At 34.9% G+C, this 16,011-nt stretch overlaps 1 protein-coding gene and 1 pseudogene across 1 annotated transcript; both read left to right on the top strand.

The window, feature by feature from the left end:
* LOC108662696 lies at positions 1,847 to 2,448 on the top strand (annotated as a pseudogene).
* Positions 8,200 to 9,771, top strand: LOC18593405 (cell division protein FtsZ homolog 1, chloroplastic). Its single transcript, XM_018125106.1, has 4 exons — positions 8,200 to 8,442; positions 8,995 to 9,094; positions 9,207 to 9,431; positions 9,605 to 9,771. Exons 1-4 carry the CDS (start codon positions 8,200 to 8,202, stop codon positions 9,763 to 9,765), a joined length of 729 nt encoding a protein of 242 aa, XP_017980595.1. The 3' UTR covers positions 9,766 to 9,771.

Below are 16,011 nucleotides of genomic sequence, written 5' to 3'. Positions count from 1 at the left end.
CATAATCCCCCGTAACCGAATATGACAGTTAGGAATCCTACAAAAATTGTGTCAAAATCTAGAGAAGAAAAAATAAAATAAAAAAAATCTAGCACTAGCAGATATCATATGAAAACCAATTAGGAGTCTACATATGAAATAGATTTAGGATTTAACATTTTACTAATTTATTTCATAGATTTAATATACTATTCGGTGGAAAAAAAAAGAGTCTATGTATGGCTTTGGACAAGGGTTTTAAGTTATACTGATTTCACCTACAAATTCTTGTCAATGGTGGACTGCTTCAGCAGGCACAACAACAGTATCCGCTAGCAAGGCTACATTGCCCATTTCACAACATTGTTGGGATCGCTCTCAATATTCAGACCATAACCAGCAGCTCCACGTGAAGCACTAAAGATCAATAAGGCTGCATCTCCTCATCTCATAGCTGTTAGAGAAGGTGGTCGCCTTCACCATTCCTCACTCGTTCTGAAGAATTCCACCAATTTCAGATTTCCCGAGACACCCACCAATGGCCCCATTCATGTTAAATTTGAATCAACAGCTAATATATAGCAAGAGAAGGAAATCTACAAATGTATTCGACAGAATGTTTTCCTCAGACCACTTTGATTTTACCCACCATACGTACGATACCAAATTTGACTAATTAAGTTAAAGAATTATATCCTATCCCATAATGTATCTTACAAGACAATCGCATTGCGTGACAACCATATATAGACCATATGACATCAATAAAGATAGCCATATGCCAAATTTTCAGCTTGCGTAATGAATCGATCCATGCCGTGAAAACTAGCTGGCTGTCTTCACTATTGAAAGATAAGTGGAATAACTACTTCTCTTCCCAGCCTTGTACTCAAAAGGTCTCGTAGTTATGGAAAATCAAAGAATTTTTAATTAACCATATAATCCTGACGGTTGAGTCTTGTTTTTGAGGTCGACATGGAATGATTGGATCCAGTATTAATTGAAAAATGTAACTTTCAAAAGTTAAAATCGAGATTGGTCGATTTATTTCAAAAAAATTAATTTTCCTTAAAAAAATATTTTTTTTTATTTTACAAGAATCGATACACAAAGTGAGGTAAGAAATGAGAGGAAGGATTTGGTTCCACCTGGGCTTTCTTTATCTGTGTTTTCACATCAAACGTGTGTCACTCAATTTTCAATGTATTTTTATCTTTTCATCAAAATGGGGATGGGGGCTTGCTATCATTCTCATATTGATTTCTTCCCAAATAGGTGGACCCATTTTTTATACAAGCCACATCAGAATTTTAATCTATTTAATCTTTGATTATAACCGATCAAACCAATCAAATTATTTACCTTTAAAAACCAATTTTCTATAACACTTCAGAGTTCAGACAACAGCATGTGCGAAGCTCTGTAGCTGTGGCATTTTTCTCGCTTAGGTTGGCCTGGCCGACTCTTTCTAATCCCAATGAGCTACGTGTTTTGAAAAAGCAAACAACCATTTCAGTTAGGAAACTTTAATGATGATAGTATCACAGCCATGCATGCTGATAATCTATATACTTTCTTTAAGCAAATGATGATAACATTGAAAATAAGATCTCACTCCTCAAATTAAATTTCTGTTAGATTTGATGGGAGCGTCATTATTATGTACATGAAAAAAACAAAAGACAATGGTCTTCAACCGCTTTGAATCAACTAAAATTTGGGCCAATTTAGGTTGTAAAGAACTTTAAGGTGTTGATAAAGAACTTGTCATAGAACTCTGAATAATATATTGTTGGTTTGTTCATCAGGTTCTTTTAGCTACGAATTCAACGAAGAACACAATTTGTTAAAGACAGAACACTTGTAATATCTTGATCTGAATGAAGCATTGGCTTCCAAATCCTTCGACAAGATCGCTGATATATATATGCAACAATCTCATGCCTCAGGTAGCAGCGGAGGGCGTTGCTTTTCGAGACGAATGGCCTTTCGCAATTCATCTTCTTGGTCACATCTACGCTGATGATATTAATAGTGCAAGGTTTCTTTGGAAATCAATACCTGCAGCAATCAAGGAGAGCCAACCGGAGTTGGTATTGCAGCCTGGAAAATTGGTCAGAATTAGCTGTGGGCAAGGGACTATGTATGCTGGTGTCCATGAGGCTATTCGTGGCTTTGATTGGAGTCAAGAAACACCAAGTTATTGTTGCTTCTTTCTCAGAGCTTTACACTAAGAGGATGTTTGGACTGCTGCTATGTATCTGCTTATTCAACGATAAGCATCCAAGATGCAGCTCAATTCCTTGGACTGAGTGAGGATGATGCCACAAATTAATTATGTACTACGGCAAGGTTGGACAGTCAGTCCTGCATCTAACTGTGAAGAAGCAGGCTATTGTGAGAGGGCAGAAATTAGACCTTGGCAAATTGCAGTGCCTGACGGAATATGTCTTCCACCTTGAGCATTAATCATATATATTTGTATAACTTGTGAGCTTTCGATTCCCTTGTTGTATTAAATTCTTTAAGAAGTTACAACAAGTTAATGCTTCTCATATTTATCTAAATTTTGGTGTATCTTGATCTGTTATAAGTTTTCATGAGAGTTTGGTGATTACTATGATTGTAGATTTAATGATTGTGGACATGGAAATGATTCGATACATCTCTTATTGGTTTCTTGTATATATGCAATCCTTATTCGAATGATCTTGGAAAAGTGCTTGGGAATTAGGAGCCAAATAGAAAAAGGGGAAAAGAGAGACGAAAAAAAAAAGGGGTATTTGATATCCCAACATCTTTCCCAAGTGAAAAAGGGGCATGGGAGTGGGAAACATTTGATTTCCCTTTATAGTGCCCCCATTTGGTGCAGCAATGGTCAAAAGGTCTCCTGGCTAGCAAATAGAAATCCCCTGCCCTCTAATGGTACCTCATCCATAATTTTCTACCACCTGTCTTTTATAGACTAGAAAATGTTACATATCACTATTAGAGATCTCCTGCCGACAGTTTTTCGCTGAAAGAAAATCTGGAAAAAAAAAATTGGATTTGTGCCAATTTTCATTTCCCGACTGTAGTATAGATCCATTGCTAACTCGACGAGCAAGAAAGTGCACTTCACTTGTGCAATGAAGGAGAAAGAGAGGGGGGGAATTCACTTGTGCACCTCAGGTCTGTGATCCAGTGTTCAATTTAAATTCCCCTACCATTGGTGCACCAAATGAGGTACCATTAATTAGAGGAGGAGGGCAGGGGATTTCTATTCCCTAGCTACCAGACCTTTTGACCATTGGTGCACCAAATGGGGGCACAATAAGGGTAAAGGAGATTTCTATCCCTAGCAAAGTGGTAGACAAATAAGTTGTGCGCCGCTTACTTTGGGGTCCATGTTAATTAACCTAATTAAAATACTTAACAGTCTAACTTTACGTCAGGTCCAGCTTTTTTGTTGGCTATATATATCTATATATCAAAGGCTGATATTATAATTGATAGAGAGAGCTTACAGTAAGATTACCTTACTGTAAAACACAAATATAAGGTGGAACCTTTTGTTTTAGGTAAGAAGACACACGTGAGCTAATTATTACAAAAAACAACAATTTGATGCGATCTTCACCTTCTTTTAAACCCTTTTTTTCCTCCTTTATTCAAAAGCCTTTAATGCTTGCCCTTTGCCTTCCTCTTTGATGAAAGGAAAAGAGAGAAAACCTCTTTATGCATCCTTAATCGTCAAACCTAATCCTTCTATTGGTTTCAAAGAATAATTCCGCCTGGTTTGTGCCCTCCAGTGTTAGCTTTATCACAATGCCATTAATGGCTTCTTCTGCTCATTAATGAGCATATTATTCCGATATGCACCATTTATGTTAGTTTGAGTTCCATGACAAGGTGCACAATACAGTATTAGTAGCAATGCAATAGCTACTGCTGAAACTGTATACAAAAGAAAAGATTGGTTGGGCTAGGTAGTTAACAGTAACGAATTTAAAATTTTATATGAAAAAGTAATTAAAAACGTAAATAAAAAATTAATCATATTATATATATATATATATATATCAAATTATATATATACTAATAATAAATTAAAAAAACGAAAGGTGACGCCGTCGTTACCTCTTACCACCGACCTTGACCCTGCCATGGTAATGCTTGATACAAAAATCGCTTGACCAGTGGAATAAGGTTCTCCGCTTTTCCTTTCAAGTTAGGTATTGGGGTTCGCTTAACTCAATGACGTTGCATTCGGCACAAAATGATTGCCTTTCATACTCTACTTTATTTCGGTAATGCCACCCGGAGTTCCCGTCTAAACCGCAAACTGCACTCACTGTTTGCCTTTCAAACTTTACCACTATTTCAATAATGCCACCGAAAATTGTCAAAACCCGAGGTTTGCACGTGATTACTAGTTGCATATGGGACTACAACGTGTGCCTTTCATACTCGACTTTATTTAAAAAATGCCACCCAACGTTTCCAAAGTCTGCAATTGCATTCATATTTGCACGAATAGAATGTTAGCCCACGATGTGAAAAATTTAATAAAATTTATAATATTTTAATTAAAAAAAATTACAACATAAAATATTTTAAATTTAAAATTAATCTCAAAAGAGCTTGGTTGAAGTCAGATCTATCATCAACTGTTGATGAAGTTATTGGCACACATAGAATGTCTTTAATGCTTCTGTTTCTACTGTCTTTTTGGGTTTTTTTTTCTTGGCTTTGATTTTTCTGTTGCTGTTATTTTAGCCTGGGCTTGATTTCTTTCGCTGCCTTCTTTGTGCTCCGGGCAACTTGACTTTTGAGTCTTATTTCTGTACCAATCTCATCTTTCTTGGTATAAGCTTTTCCTAATAATATCTTCTACTAAAAAAACCTCGTCGCTTCCAGATCAGACAACCTAGTTAAAATACTTAACAGTCAAAACTTTTTTTGTTGGTTATATATATATATATGCCAATGGCTGAGATTAATTGATAGAGCAAGCTTACAGTAAGATTACCTTACTGTAGATTTTCACTCCATTCCATATATAGGGGTTGCAAGTGGCACAGGTCACATGCAAAGCTTCTGCCAAAGTCTTAACTGGTTACGCCATGACAGAGGTAGTTGTGAAGGTTGTCAAGATACGAAAGGATAAAGAGATGGGCTTGAGAATTACCAGCAAAGACGGAAATCTTGATCTGCTCCCCAAAGGAAACTGTAAATTCCCAGTTCAGAGTGAACATGGGGAGCTTGACTTGGAGATAATCCAGGCTGATGGGGATTCACGTATCATTCGTGGGGAAGGGTGGAAAGATTTCATTCGCCACTATCAACTTGGTGCTATAGTGACACTTTACCTTGACGAAAATGGCAGCTTCAAGCTCCAAGCACGCAAATGAGCCAGCGGGGCCTTCTCGTTAGTGGTATGCAAATTCTTTTTGCTTGTTTTGTATGGCTATATCTTCTGAGTGGTTGAATGAGGTTATGCCTTTTTTGGGATTTTTTTTTTGTTATCTGCAGGCTTGTTCCTATGTGGATGGAGAGGTTGAGTTCCTCCTGCTGCATGAACATGACTTCAGCTCTTCAAAAAACAAGACATCTTGTGTTTTCCGTTCCAAGCCCTTTTGTTGAACCTTAAGTGCTTCTTTTGTTTGTTTGTTTCTCGTCTTCAAATTTCTGTATTTTCCAAGTTTCCTGTGCAGATATTGTAAGTGACCCTGGTCACATGAGAGAGCTTCAGGTACCAAATGAACCCATATGTTTTTATTTTTATATATATTTGTTCAGTTTATAATCAAATTACGATGTTTACACCTGGAGGAAGAACTAGCCAACTTGTTCTTCTTCGGAGGCTACGTATCTGCCCAAATCTGGAACCTCACCCAATATTTAAGCATTTTTCTTTTTAATGGTTATTTGTTGACTGCTGGCTTAGTGCGAGTTCACGTAAGCCAACGATGATAGAAAGCAATCTCCGACAAAGAGGAGAATGCAGAAAACGCGCCACTTATCATCACCCTTTGGTCGTCGTTTTAGAGCATCGGAAAATGTCGAACCAGGACAAAGCAACGATGTAGGTTAAAACTCAACACCTTTCATTTTTGACGTTATCTTCACTTTCTTTTATTGGTTGCCCTTTGCCTTTAAACCCCTTTTTTTCCCTCCTTTTCCTCTTTAATTAATGAGAATAATAAAGAAAACTTTGCATACATCCTTAATTGTCAAAATTGTCAGACCCAATTCTAATGGAAGAGGATGGAAGAAGAGAGAAAATGATAAAGTTGGAGAGAGGATGGAAGAGCCAATTCTATTGGAAGAGGAGAGGAAAATGATAGAGTTGGAGAGAGGATGGAAGGGGAGACAAAAATGATAGAGTTGAAGAGGTTGCTTTCAGCTTTACAGTGATTACCAAGAGATGTAACAGCATGATCATGTGCTTACCATGTTTTGAGTGATGATACAGGTAATTTGCAACCATTACAAAGGTCCATGTTTCAAAGAATTCTGCCTCATATGTGCCCTCCAATCTTAGCTTTATCACATTACCAATGGCTTATAAGAATAATCAATATATATATTATATTATATTATATATATATATATATATATATATATCAAATTATATTAATTCTTATGAAGTATTATTTGTTATAACTCATTGGATTTACGATTTTATCTCACAACTTAAAGGTGATATGAACTTTTATATGTTCAATATTACTCTAACTTATAATTGATATGGTATTTATGATTCTCAAATCATAACATTCTTCCTTTTGGTTGAAAATTTTTCATAGATACGAAACTTTGTGACTCTACCCGTCACCACCACCCTCACTCTGCGGTGGTGGGACATACAAAGATGCTAGTTGAAGTTAAGATTCCCGCATTTCCTTATGCGTGGCGACTCTTCAGCTAGTTGAAGTTAAGATTCCCGCTTTTCGTTATGCGTGGCGAGTCTTCAGACGTTGCATTTGGCATAAAATGATTGCCTTTCATGCTCGACTCAATTCCAACAATGCCACCCAGAGTCTCCATTTAAACGGCAAATTGCACTCATTGTGTGCCTTTCATTCTTGACCTTTATTGCAATAATGCCACCCAAGGTGTAAAACCCGAAGTTTGCAACGTGATTGCCGAACGTGATTACCATGGACTACAACGTTTGCCTTTCATACTTGACTTTATTGCAATAATGCCACCCAACGTTTTGAGGTCAGCAATTGCATGCATATTCGCCCACATATACCGTTAGCCCACGACGTCAAAAATTTAATAAAGTTTATACATATTTTATTATAAAAATAATAACATTTCAATTTAAAACATTTTGAATTTAAAATTAATCTCAAAAGAGATCGATTGAAGTCTGATCTATCATCTACTATTGATGAAATTAGATATACCCTTATATGTTTCAAATTTATCGGATTTATCATTTCATTAGAGAATCGAGTTTGTTTTAAATCTTTCGTTAGATTTAAAAGCTCAAAATTTAGGCATAGTGTCTCCATATTTTCACATCCTGACTTCATTGATATATATTTAAATTTTAATTTTGGCAAAGATTTAATTTTAAGGTGTTTATAAAGAACTTTGCCATAAAACTATGAACAATTTGTTCTTTAACTTGTTAATTAGGTGTTTTTAATTACGAATTCATTGAATAGGACATGTTGTTAAACATCGAGCTCTTTAATTATCAATTTATAAGAATTTGATGATTGTTATGATTATTGATTTAATAATTACCGAATAAATCTTTATTCGAAATTGTTATAACCTTGGTTACCATTGCCATGTAAAATCAAACAACTAAAAGCATTTGCAAGGCAAAATGTTCAAATATTTGCAAGCCTTTGCAACCCTAAACCCTAAACCACTATTTTTAAAAATTAAATTCTAATTTAGAAGAAATCACTCACTTCTGAAAATTAAAGAAAAAAAATCCCTGGAAAAAAAAGATAAACAAAGGTAAAAATTATCAAGAAGGATAGAGGAACCGACGTCGTTTTAACTGCTTCCTTTCTGAAACCTGAGGGGCCGCCAGCAAGAGCCACATCTAATCTTCAAGTGGGGGTGTGTTTCCCCAAAGATGAAAATGAAATGTTACTGAAATCTCTCTAAAACCCTAAAACCGTTTTCTCTATTTCCTTCTCTCATTCAAATCCCCCGGAATTTCATTTGAAAGAAAGAACATTTTTTTTTCAATATTTTTGGTAAAAAATGGTGACAGTTCAAGTGACAAACCCCAAGGACTTACTATCGAGAACATCTTCTTCTTCATTGTTGTCTTCAAGGCCATGTTTTTCTTCAAAAAAGCCCTTGAAAAGAAGCTGCTTGAGGCGTCAACGTTTTGGAGGGATAAGCTGTTCCTTTGCTCCAATGGAGACAGCCAAGATAAAGGTGGTTGGTGTCGGTGGAGGTGGAAACAATGCTGTTAATCGGATGATTGGTAGCGGTTTACAGGTTGGTGTTTTTCAGGTTTTCTCAATTGGGTTTTACTTCAAGTTTGAAACTTTTGTGACTTTCAAGCTTAATAAGTGTCATTTTTTGAAAGAATTTTGTGTTTTTCCCGCCATTTTTTGGACTCTGAAACTTGGTGTAAACTATTGAAGTGGTTTTGCTAGTGGGTTTTAGCCTACATCTTCATTTGATAAAAGTTGGGAAATCTAAGCTCTTTCTCACTCAAATATTTTGTTTCTTGAAGCCAATTTCAAGTTTTCCATTGTATAAACCCAGTGCCATTGTGGCAATTAGTGTTTTCGATTGGTGTATAGCGCTTTTTAGTCAAGTTTGGTTTTTGTGTGAATTTGCCTTAGTGCTACTTGAGCTAAAAACTTGGCTCTCTTTGTCTTCTTTACTTTGGATTTGTTTGTGTAGAATTTAGACTGGATAGAGGAAAATAATGGAGATGATAATTTAGGGGACTTTGGTGGTAAAATTGTATGATAGTTGCCACAATGTTTTGCTTTCATGGAGGCAATTATTGATGATATTGCTGCTTTGTTTTGGAATTAGGGTGTGGATTTCTATGCGATAAACACGGATTCTCAAGCACTATTACAGTCTGCTGCAGAGAATCCACTCCAAATCGGAGAGTGCTTGACTCGTGGGCTAGGTCAGGCACTCTTTTTTGATCAAGATAAATCATGTTTTTTGTGATTATATGTATGGCTATACACTTGGCTTTGTATTGTGTTAATGATTTGAATCAATTGACTGAAATATAGGCACTGGGGGAAATCCGCTTTTGGGGGAACAAGCTGCAGAGGAATCCAGAGATGCCATTTCAAATGCTCTTAAGGGCTCAGATCTTGTCTTTACAACTGCTGGCATGGGTGGAGGCACTGGATCAGGTGCTGCTCCAGTTGTTGCCCAGATAGCAAAAGAGGCTGGTTATTTGACTGTTGGTGTGGTGACCTACCCCTTCAGCTTTGAAGGACGGAAAAGAACCATATAGGCATGTGCATTTAACTTCTTATATGAGCTCTAGATAATGGGGATATTATAGTGAAAGTCTAGTCTATACGTTAGCAATGGGGCTATGCACTAAAACCATGATAATAACTAGGTATGCAAAAGTTTCTGTCATTTTAATGTTATAATAATTTTGTCATATCTGTAAATTTGCAGGCTCTGGATGCTATTGAAAAGTTGCAAAAGAATGTTGATACTCTCATAGTGATCCCCAATGACCGTCTGCTTGATATTGCTGATGAGCAGACAACTCTGCAAGATGCTTTTCTTCTTGCTGATGATGTTCTGCGCCAAGGTGTGCAAGGAATTTAAGATATAATCACGGTCAGTGATTCTTTCATATGCCAAGCTACATATTCTTAAAATAGGACTGTTTCAAGAAGTTTTAGATTCTATATAAACATTCTAGTTAACCATGCATGACTTTGCTTATGCGATGACTATTGACATATAATGATAATTTTTCCTACCAAGCATTTTCTGGATTCAACTTAGTATCTTACTGAAATTTCTTCCTTTCTTTTTTGTAGATACCTGGTTTAGTGAATGTGGATTTTGCAGATGTTAAGGCAGTCATGAAAGATTCTGGAACCGCAATGCTTGGGGTAGGAGTTTCCTCTAGCAAAAACCGTGCAGAAGAAGCGGCAGAACAAGCAACTCTGGCCTCTCTAATTGGCTCATCAATTCAGTCAGCTACTGGTGTGGTATATAATATTTACTGGAGGAAAGGATATAACCTTGCAGGAAGTAAACAGAGTATCACAGGTACTTATGGTGTTTGGAGTGATTGATTTCCTGTTTTCTGATTTAATAGGAAACTGTCTTGTCATCTTTCTGAAGGATGAAATACGTTCCATGTTACATTCTTCTAACTTTTTGGGCTTTCTTACGGTCTATAAATATTGAAAAGAAGCTGCTTGAGGCGTCATTTATTTATTTATGTAGCCCAAAAACAAAATTATTGGCAGAAACGATTAAATATTATCAAGAAGGAAAGAAAAACCGACGTGGTTTTAACTGTTTCTTCTCATTCGACATAGATGATTCGATATCTTCTCATGTTAGTTGTGTACGTAATTTATTTTTTCTTGTTAAAAAATGTAACTTTCAGAAAATATGTATACATGAAAATCCAAATTGATCGATTTAAATTTTCGTTAAAAAATTCTTTTTCCTTTTAAGAAAATTGGACATGTATTAATTAATAATAAAAATAAAGAATATTTTTGTCTTTTCATCAAACGTGTCCAATCAATTTTCACTGTTTTTGGTTTAGCTCTTGTGTAAAAACCATCAGATAATAACAAATTTCAACTGGCTCAACGTCTGAGATTTATTTGTAATGCGAGTTTATAATAAAATTGCGCCGAGTAAAGCCAAGAACGACTACGATTGATTGGGATAGTCGAGTCCAAGGAAGCCAAAACTACTGCTATGCCAACCACCGCATAGACGAAAGCAAAAATTGGAGATTCTTTCAGCGCTAGGCGCTAGCTCTTGAATACGTGTCAAAATCTAGAAAAGTAGGATAAAAAAAAAATTAGCACTAGCAGATATGGATTGACATCCAGAAACTGTCTAATTAATGTACTTAACCTCAGGTCTTCCGCCTTGAACATTAATCATATATATTTGTATAACTTGTGAGCTTTCGATTCCCTTGATGTATTGAATTTTATAAGAAGTTGAAACAAGTTAATGCTCCTCATATTTATCTAAATTTTGGTGTATCTTGATCTGTTATAAGCTTTCATGAGAGTTTGGTGATTACTATGTTTGTAGATTCAATGATTGTGGACATGGATATGATTCGATACATCTCTTATTGGTTTCTTGTATATATGTGATCCTTATTCGAATAATCTTGGAAAAGTGCTTGGAAATTAGGAGCCAAATAGAAAAAGGGGAAAAAAGAGAGAGAAAAAAAAGAGGGTATTTGATATCCCAAAATCTTTCCCAAGTGAAAAAGGAGCAGCAGGGAGTGGGAAACATTTGATTTCCTAATTAAATACCTGACAACGTTAATTAACCTAATTAAAATACCTGACAGCCAACTTCACGTCAGGTCCAGCTTTTTTGTTGGTTATATGTCAATGGCTGATATTATAATTTGATAGAGCGAGCTTACAGTAAGATTACCTTATTGTAGAATTTCACTTCGTTTTCACAATTCATGCAAAGCTTCTGTCAATCTAGTTACGCCATGAAGTACTTAGCTTTATAAATTACTTAAAAATTAAAGAATTTAGTTTTGTTTTATGCGTAAGGTAACTCTATATTCATAAACATTCACAAAACAAGAACTCATTTATATTCAAAAGCCTTACCCTAATTTATCCCATAACTGACCTTATTTTATCGGATTACATATTCATGAGTACTCATATAATAATAATAATAATCTATTTACATCCCTATTTTTTCGGTATTTTGTCACCTATTGTCTTTTGTCATATATATCATATGCTATAATTGTTGCTACGATGGTCCAAAATTTTAGTTTTGACAATCGTGTGGTGAACTGTAGTCTAGAAAAGTGCATAGAAATTAGGACCCAAGTTGGAGAGTCTGTCAACGCTCTAGAAAGAAAAACAAGGAAAAAGAAAAGAAAAAAAAAGATATTTGACATGCCAAAATTTTCTAAAGAAAACGTGTCCAATATCTTTTATTTATTTTATTCTTTATTTTTATTTTTCTATCAAATATAAAACCAAAATCGAATGACATTGTCACGTTTGGTAACAAAAGTCGGTCACATCAAGGCTTGGTGTGTTAAATTAAGTTTATTTTATTTTGTTTAACTTTTTACTAATTTATTTCATAGGTTTTAAACTATTCGGTTGGAAAAAAAAGAGAGTCTATATATGGCTTTGGACAAGGATTTCATTCTTGAAATCGCTCTCAATAATCAAACCATAACTAGCAGCTCAAGGTTTGAAGCACCAAAGATGAATAAGGGCTGCATCTCCCCATCTTGTAGCTGTTAGAGAAGGTCGCCTTCACCATTCCTTACTCGTTCTGAAGAATTCCACCAATTCCATATTCTCCAGGGCACTCGCTAGTTGTTCCATTCACGTTAAACATGAACCTGTTGAAGTTAATACTTGCTTTGACAAGTGGATTTTGTATTTGTAACGTGTGGAAATCCACTTGTAGTTCATGCACCTGTGTATGTTTTGTCTGGTTTGAGCACTATACGTGGATTGATGTATGGAAGCTTGATTAGGATGTTTTACATGTTAATCTCTTTAAAACATGCTTGAATATGTTGATATAGATGTAAGCTTATGTATAAACGTATTTGTAATGTTATTTTCACTGCATGATCATTATGTACTGAGAGTGTGTAAGGCTTGTTAAGTCTCTGTTTTTGGTGCTCCATAACGGAGCACATATTGAATGAAAGATCATCTTTTGTCTCTTTATTTTCACAACAGAACCAACAGCTATAATAAGAGAAGGAAATCTACAAATATCTTGAACAAAATGGTTTCATATCATCAGGCCACCTCGACTTTACCCACCATGCCACATGAAGTTTCATTAGGTCAAAGAATTACATCCATCTTATCCCGTAATTTATCTTCGATGACATACAGACCATGTGACATTAATTAAAAAAAAGAGGAAAAAAAAAAAGGGTATTTGATATCCCAAAATCTTTCCCAAGTGAAAAAGGAGCAGCAGGGAGTGGGAAACATTTGATTTCCTCTTATAGTGCCCCCATTTGGTGCACCAAATGGGGGCACAATAAGGGTACAGGAGATTTCTATCCCTAATTAAGTGGTAGACAAATAAGTTGTGAGCCTGCCTATTTTTGGGGTCCCTCCAAGATCAGACAACGTTAATTACCTAATTAAAATACCTAACAGCCAACTTGACCTCAGGTCCAGCCTTTTTGTTGGTTATATGTCAATGGCTGATATTATAATTGATAGAGCGAGCTTACAGTAAGATTACCTTATTGTAGAATTTCACTTCGTTTTCACAATTCATGCAAAGCTTCTGTCAATCTAGTTAGGCCATGAAGTACTTAGCTTTATAAATTACTTAAAAATTAAAGAATTTAGTTCTGCTTTAGTTTCAAAATATGCGTAAGATAATTTTATATCCATGAATATTCATAAAACAATAACGTATTTATATTCAAAAACCTTACCCTAATTTGTCCCATAACTGACTTTATATTATCAGATTAAATATTCATGAGTACTCATATGATAATAATTTATTTATATCTCTATTTTTTCGGTAGTTTGTCAGCCTTTGTCATATCATATGCTATTATTGTGGCTACGATGGTCCAAAATTTTGCTATTTGACAATCTTGTGGTGAACTCTAGTACAGCAAAAGTGCACAGAAATTAGGACCCAAGTTGGAGATTCTTTCAAAGCTCTCGAAAGAAAAACAAGGAAAAGAGAGAAAAAAAAAAGTCTGCTATTTTATTTTGTTATCAAAGGTCGGTCACATCAAGGTTTAGTGTGCTTATTTTATTGTATTTTGTTTATTTTTTAACTAATTTATTCATAGGTTTAATACTATTCGGTCGGAAAAAAAGAGTATATATATCGCTTTGGACAAGGGTTTTGAGTTGTACTGATTTGCCCTACAAATTGTTGTCAATGGTGGACTGCTTCAGGAGTCACAACAACAGTATCTGCTAGCAAGGGTACATTGCCCATTTCACAGCATTCTTGAAATCGCTCTCAATAATCAAACCAGAACTAGCAGCTCAAGGTTTGAAGCACTAAAGATGAAATTAAGGGCTGCATCTCCCCATCTTGTAGCTGTTAGAGAAGGTCGCCTTCACCATTCGTCAGTCGTTCTGAAGAATTTCACCAATTCCAGATACTGCAGGACACTCAGCTAGTTGTTCCATTCATATTAAACTTGAACCTATTGGGCGGAGCTAACCAAATTTTATTGGAGGAGCCAAACACAGTTGAATATGAGTTAAAAATTTTTAAAAATTAATATGTTAAATTTAATCAATAATAAAAATATTGATAATAGAAATATGAAACTAAATATAAAACTATAATTTGTAAAATATAAATAGTTAAAAATGATATATAAGATTAATAATTTTTTTTATATAATCAGAATTATTTAAATATTATATATTCAAGAGAATTTCATTTTAACTAAACATAAAATGTAAAACATATAAAAAAATACACTCAAGTTAGTTTCCTCTTACATAATCAAGATAAATAAAAAATATGAACAAATATGAACAAATAGAATAAAAATAAAAATAATAATTAAATAAAAATAAAAATAATAATATAAATTAAAAAAATTAATGTTGAATGAGATAAGTGAAATCATTTTATTATTTTTTATTTATATTAATTATTAAATAAAATATTATTTTAAGGGAGTTAGTAATAGAATATATAAAGAAATTTTTAAAATTTTTTATATGTTATGAAAAAAATTTTTTTTAAAAGTTTTGGGCCCCCCATCACATAGGGAGGCTCCGCCCTGTTTGAGTTAATGCTTGCTTTGACAAGTGAACTTTGTGACATGTGGAAATCCACTTGTAGATCATGCACCATAGTGTATGTTTTGTCTGGTTTGATGAGTATACGTGGATTGATGCATGAAAGCTTGACTATGATGTTTTGCATGTTAATCTCTTTACAACAAGTTTTAAAATGTTAATACTGATGTAAGTTCATGTATAAGTTGATTTGTAATGTTCTTTTCACTACGTAATCGTTATGTAGATCATTATGTACTAAGCTTTGTTAAGTCTCAGCTTTTGGTGCTCCATAACAGAGCACATATTGAATGAAAGACCCAATTTTGTCTCTTTATTTTCACAACAGAACCAACAGCTATAACAAGAGAAGGAAATCTACAAATATCTTGAACAAAATGGTTTCATCAGGCCACTTCGACTTTACCCACCATGCCACATGAAGTTTAATTACGTCAAAGAATTACATCCATCTTAATTATCCCGTAATTTATCTTCGATGACATACAGACCATGTGACATTAATAAAGAAAGAAGCCACATGCCAAATTTTCATAACGGGCTGCCTAGGGACAAACCAGGAGATGCCCCACTCGTCACACCACATTCCCCATACCTTCCTAGTTTCTTCACTAGTGAAAGATGTAAGTGGCTTACCAACTCGGTATTTACCGCGCTTCCCACCAATATAGTCAAAAGGTCTCGTAGTTGAAGTGCTTGAAAGAATCAAGAAATTCGACTGTCAAGATTCCTACATCTGCCAATAATCTTGCGCATCGGCTGGAGTTAGTCCTCCTAATGATAAACTTTAAATGCTTCTGTTTCTACTGTCTTTTTGGGTTTTGCTTTTCTTGGCTTTGGATTTTCTGTTTCTGTCATTTCAGCTTTATGCTGGATTTCGTTTGCTGCCTTCCAGGCAACTTGACTTTTGAGTCTTGTTTGGGCAGTAATCTCTGAATGGGATCCACGTCTTTCTTGGTGTAACTCTTCAAAATAATTCCTGCTACCAAAAAACCTCTCTGGGGTTACTCCAAGATCAGACAATGTTAATTAAGCTAATTAAAATATTTAA

The sequence above is a fragment of the Theobroma cacao genome, chromosome 7 (genome assembly GCF_000208745.1).
Source record: "Theobroma cacao cultivar B97-61/B2 chromosome 7, Criollo_cocoa_genome_V2, whole genome shotgun sequence".
NCBI classification, from domain to species: Eukaryota; Viridiplantae; Streptophyta; class Magnoliopsida; order Malvales; family Malvaceae; genus Theobroma; species Theobroma cacao.
Note: the sequence above shows the minus strand (reverse complement) of the source record. Positions and strands in the feature narration are given on the sequence as shown.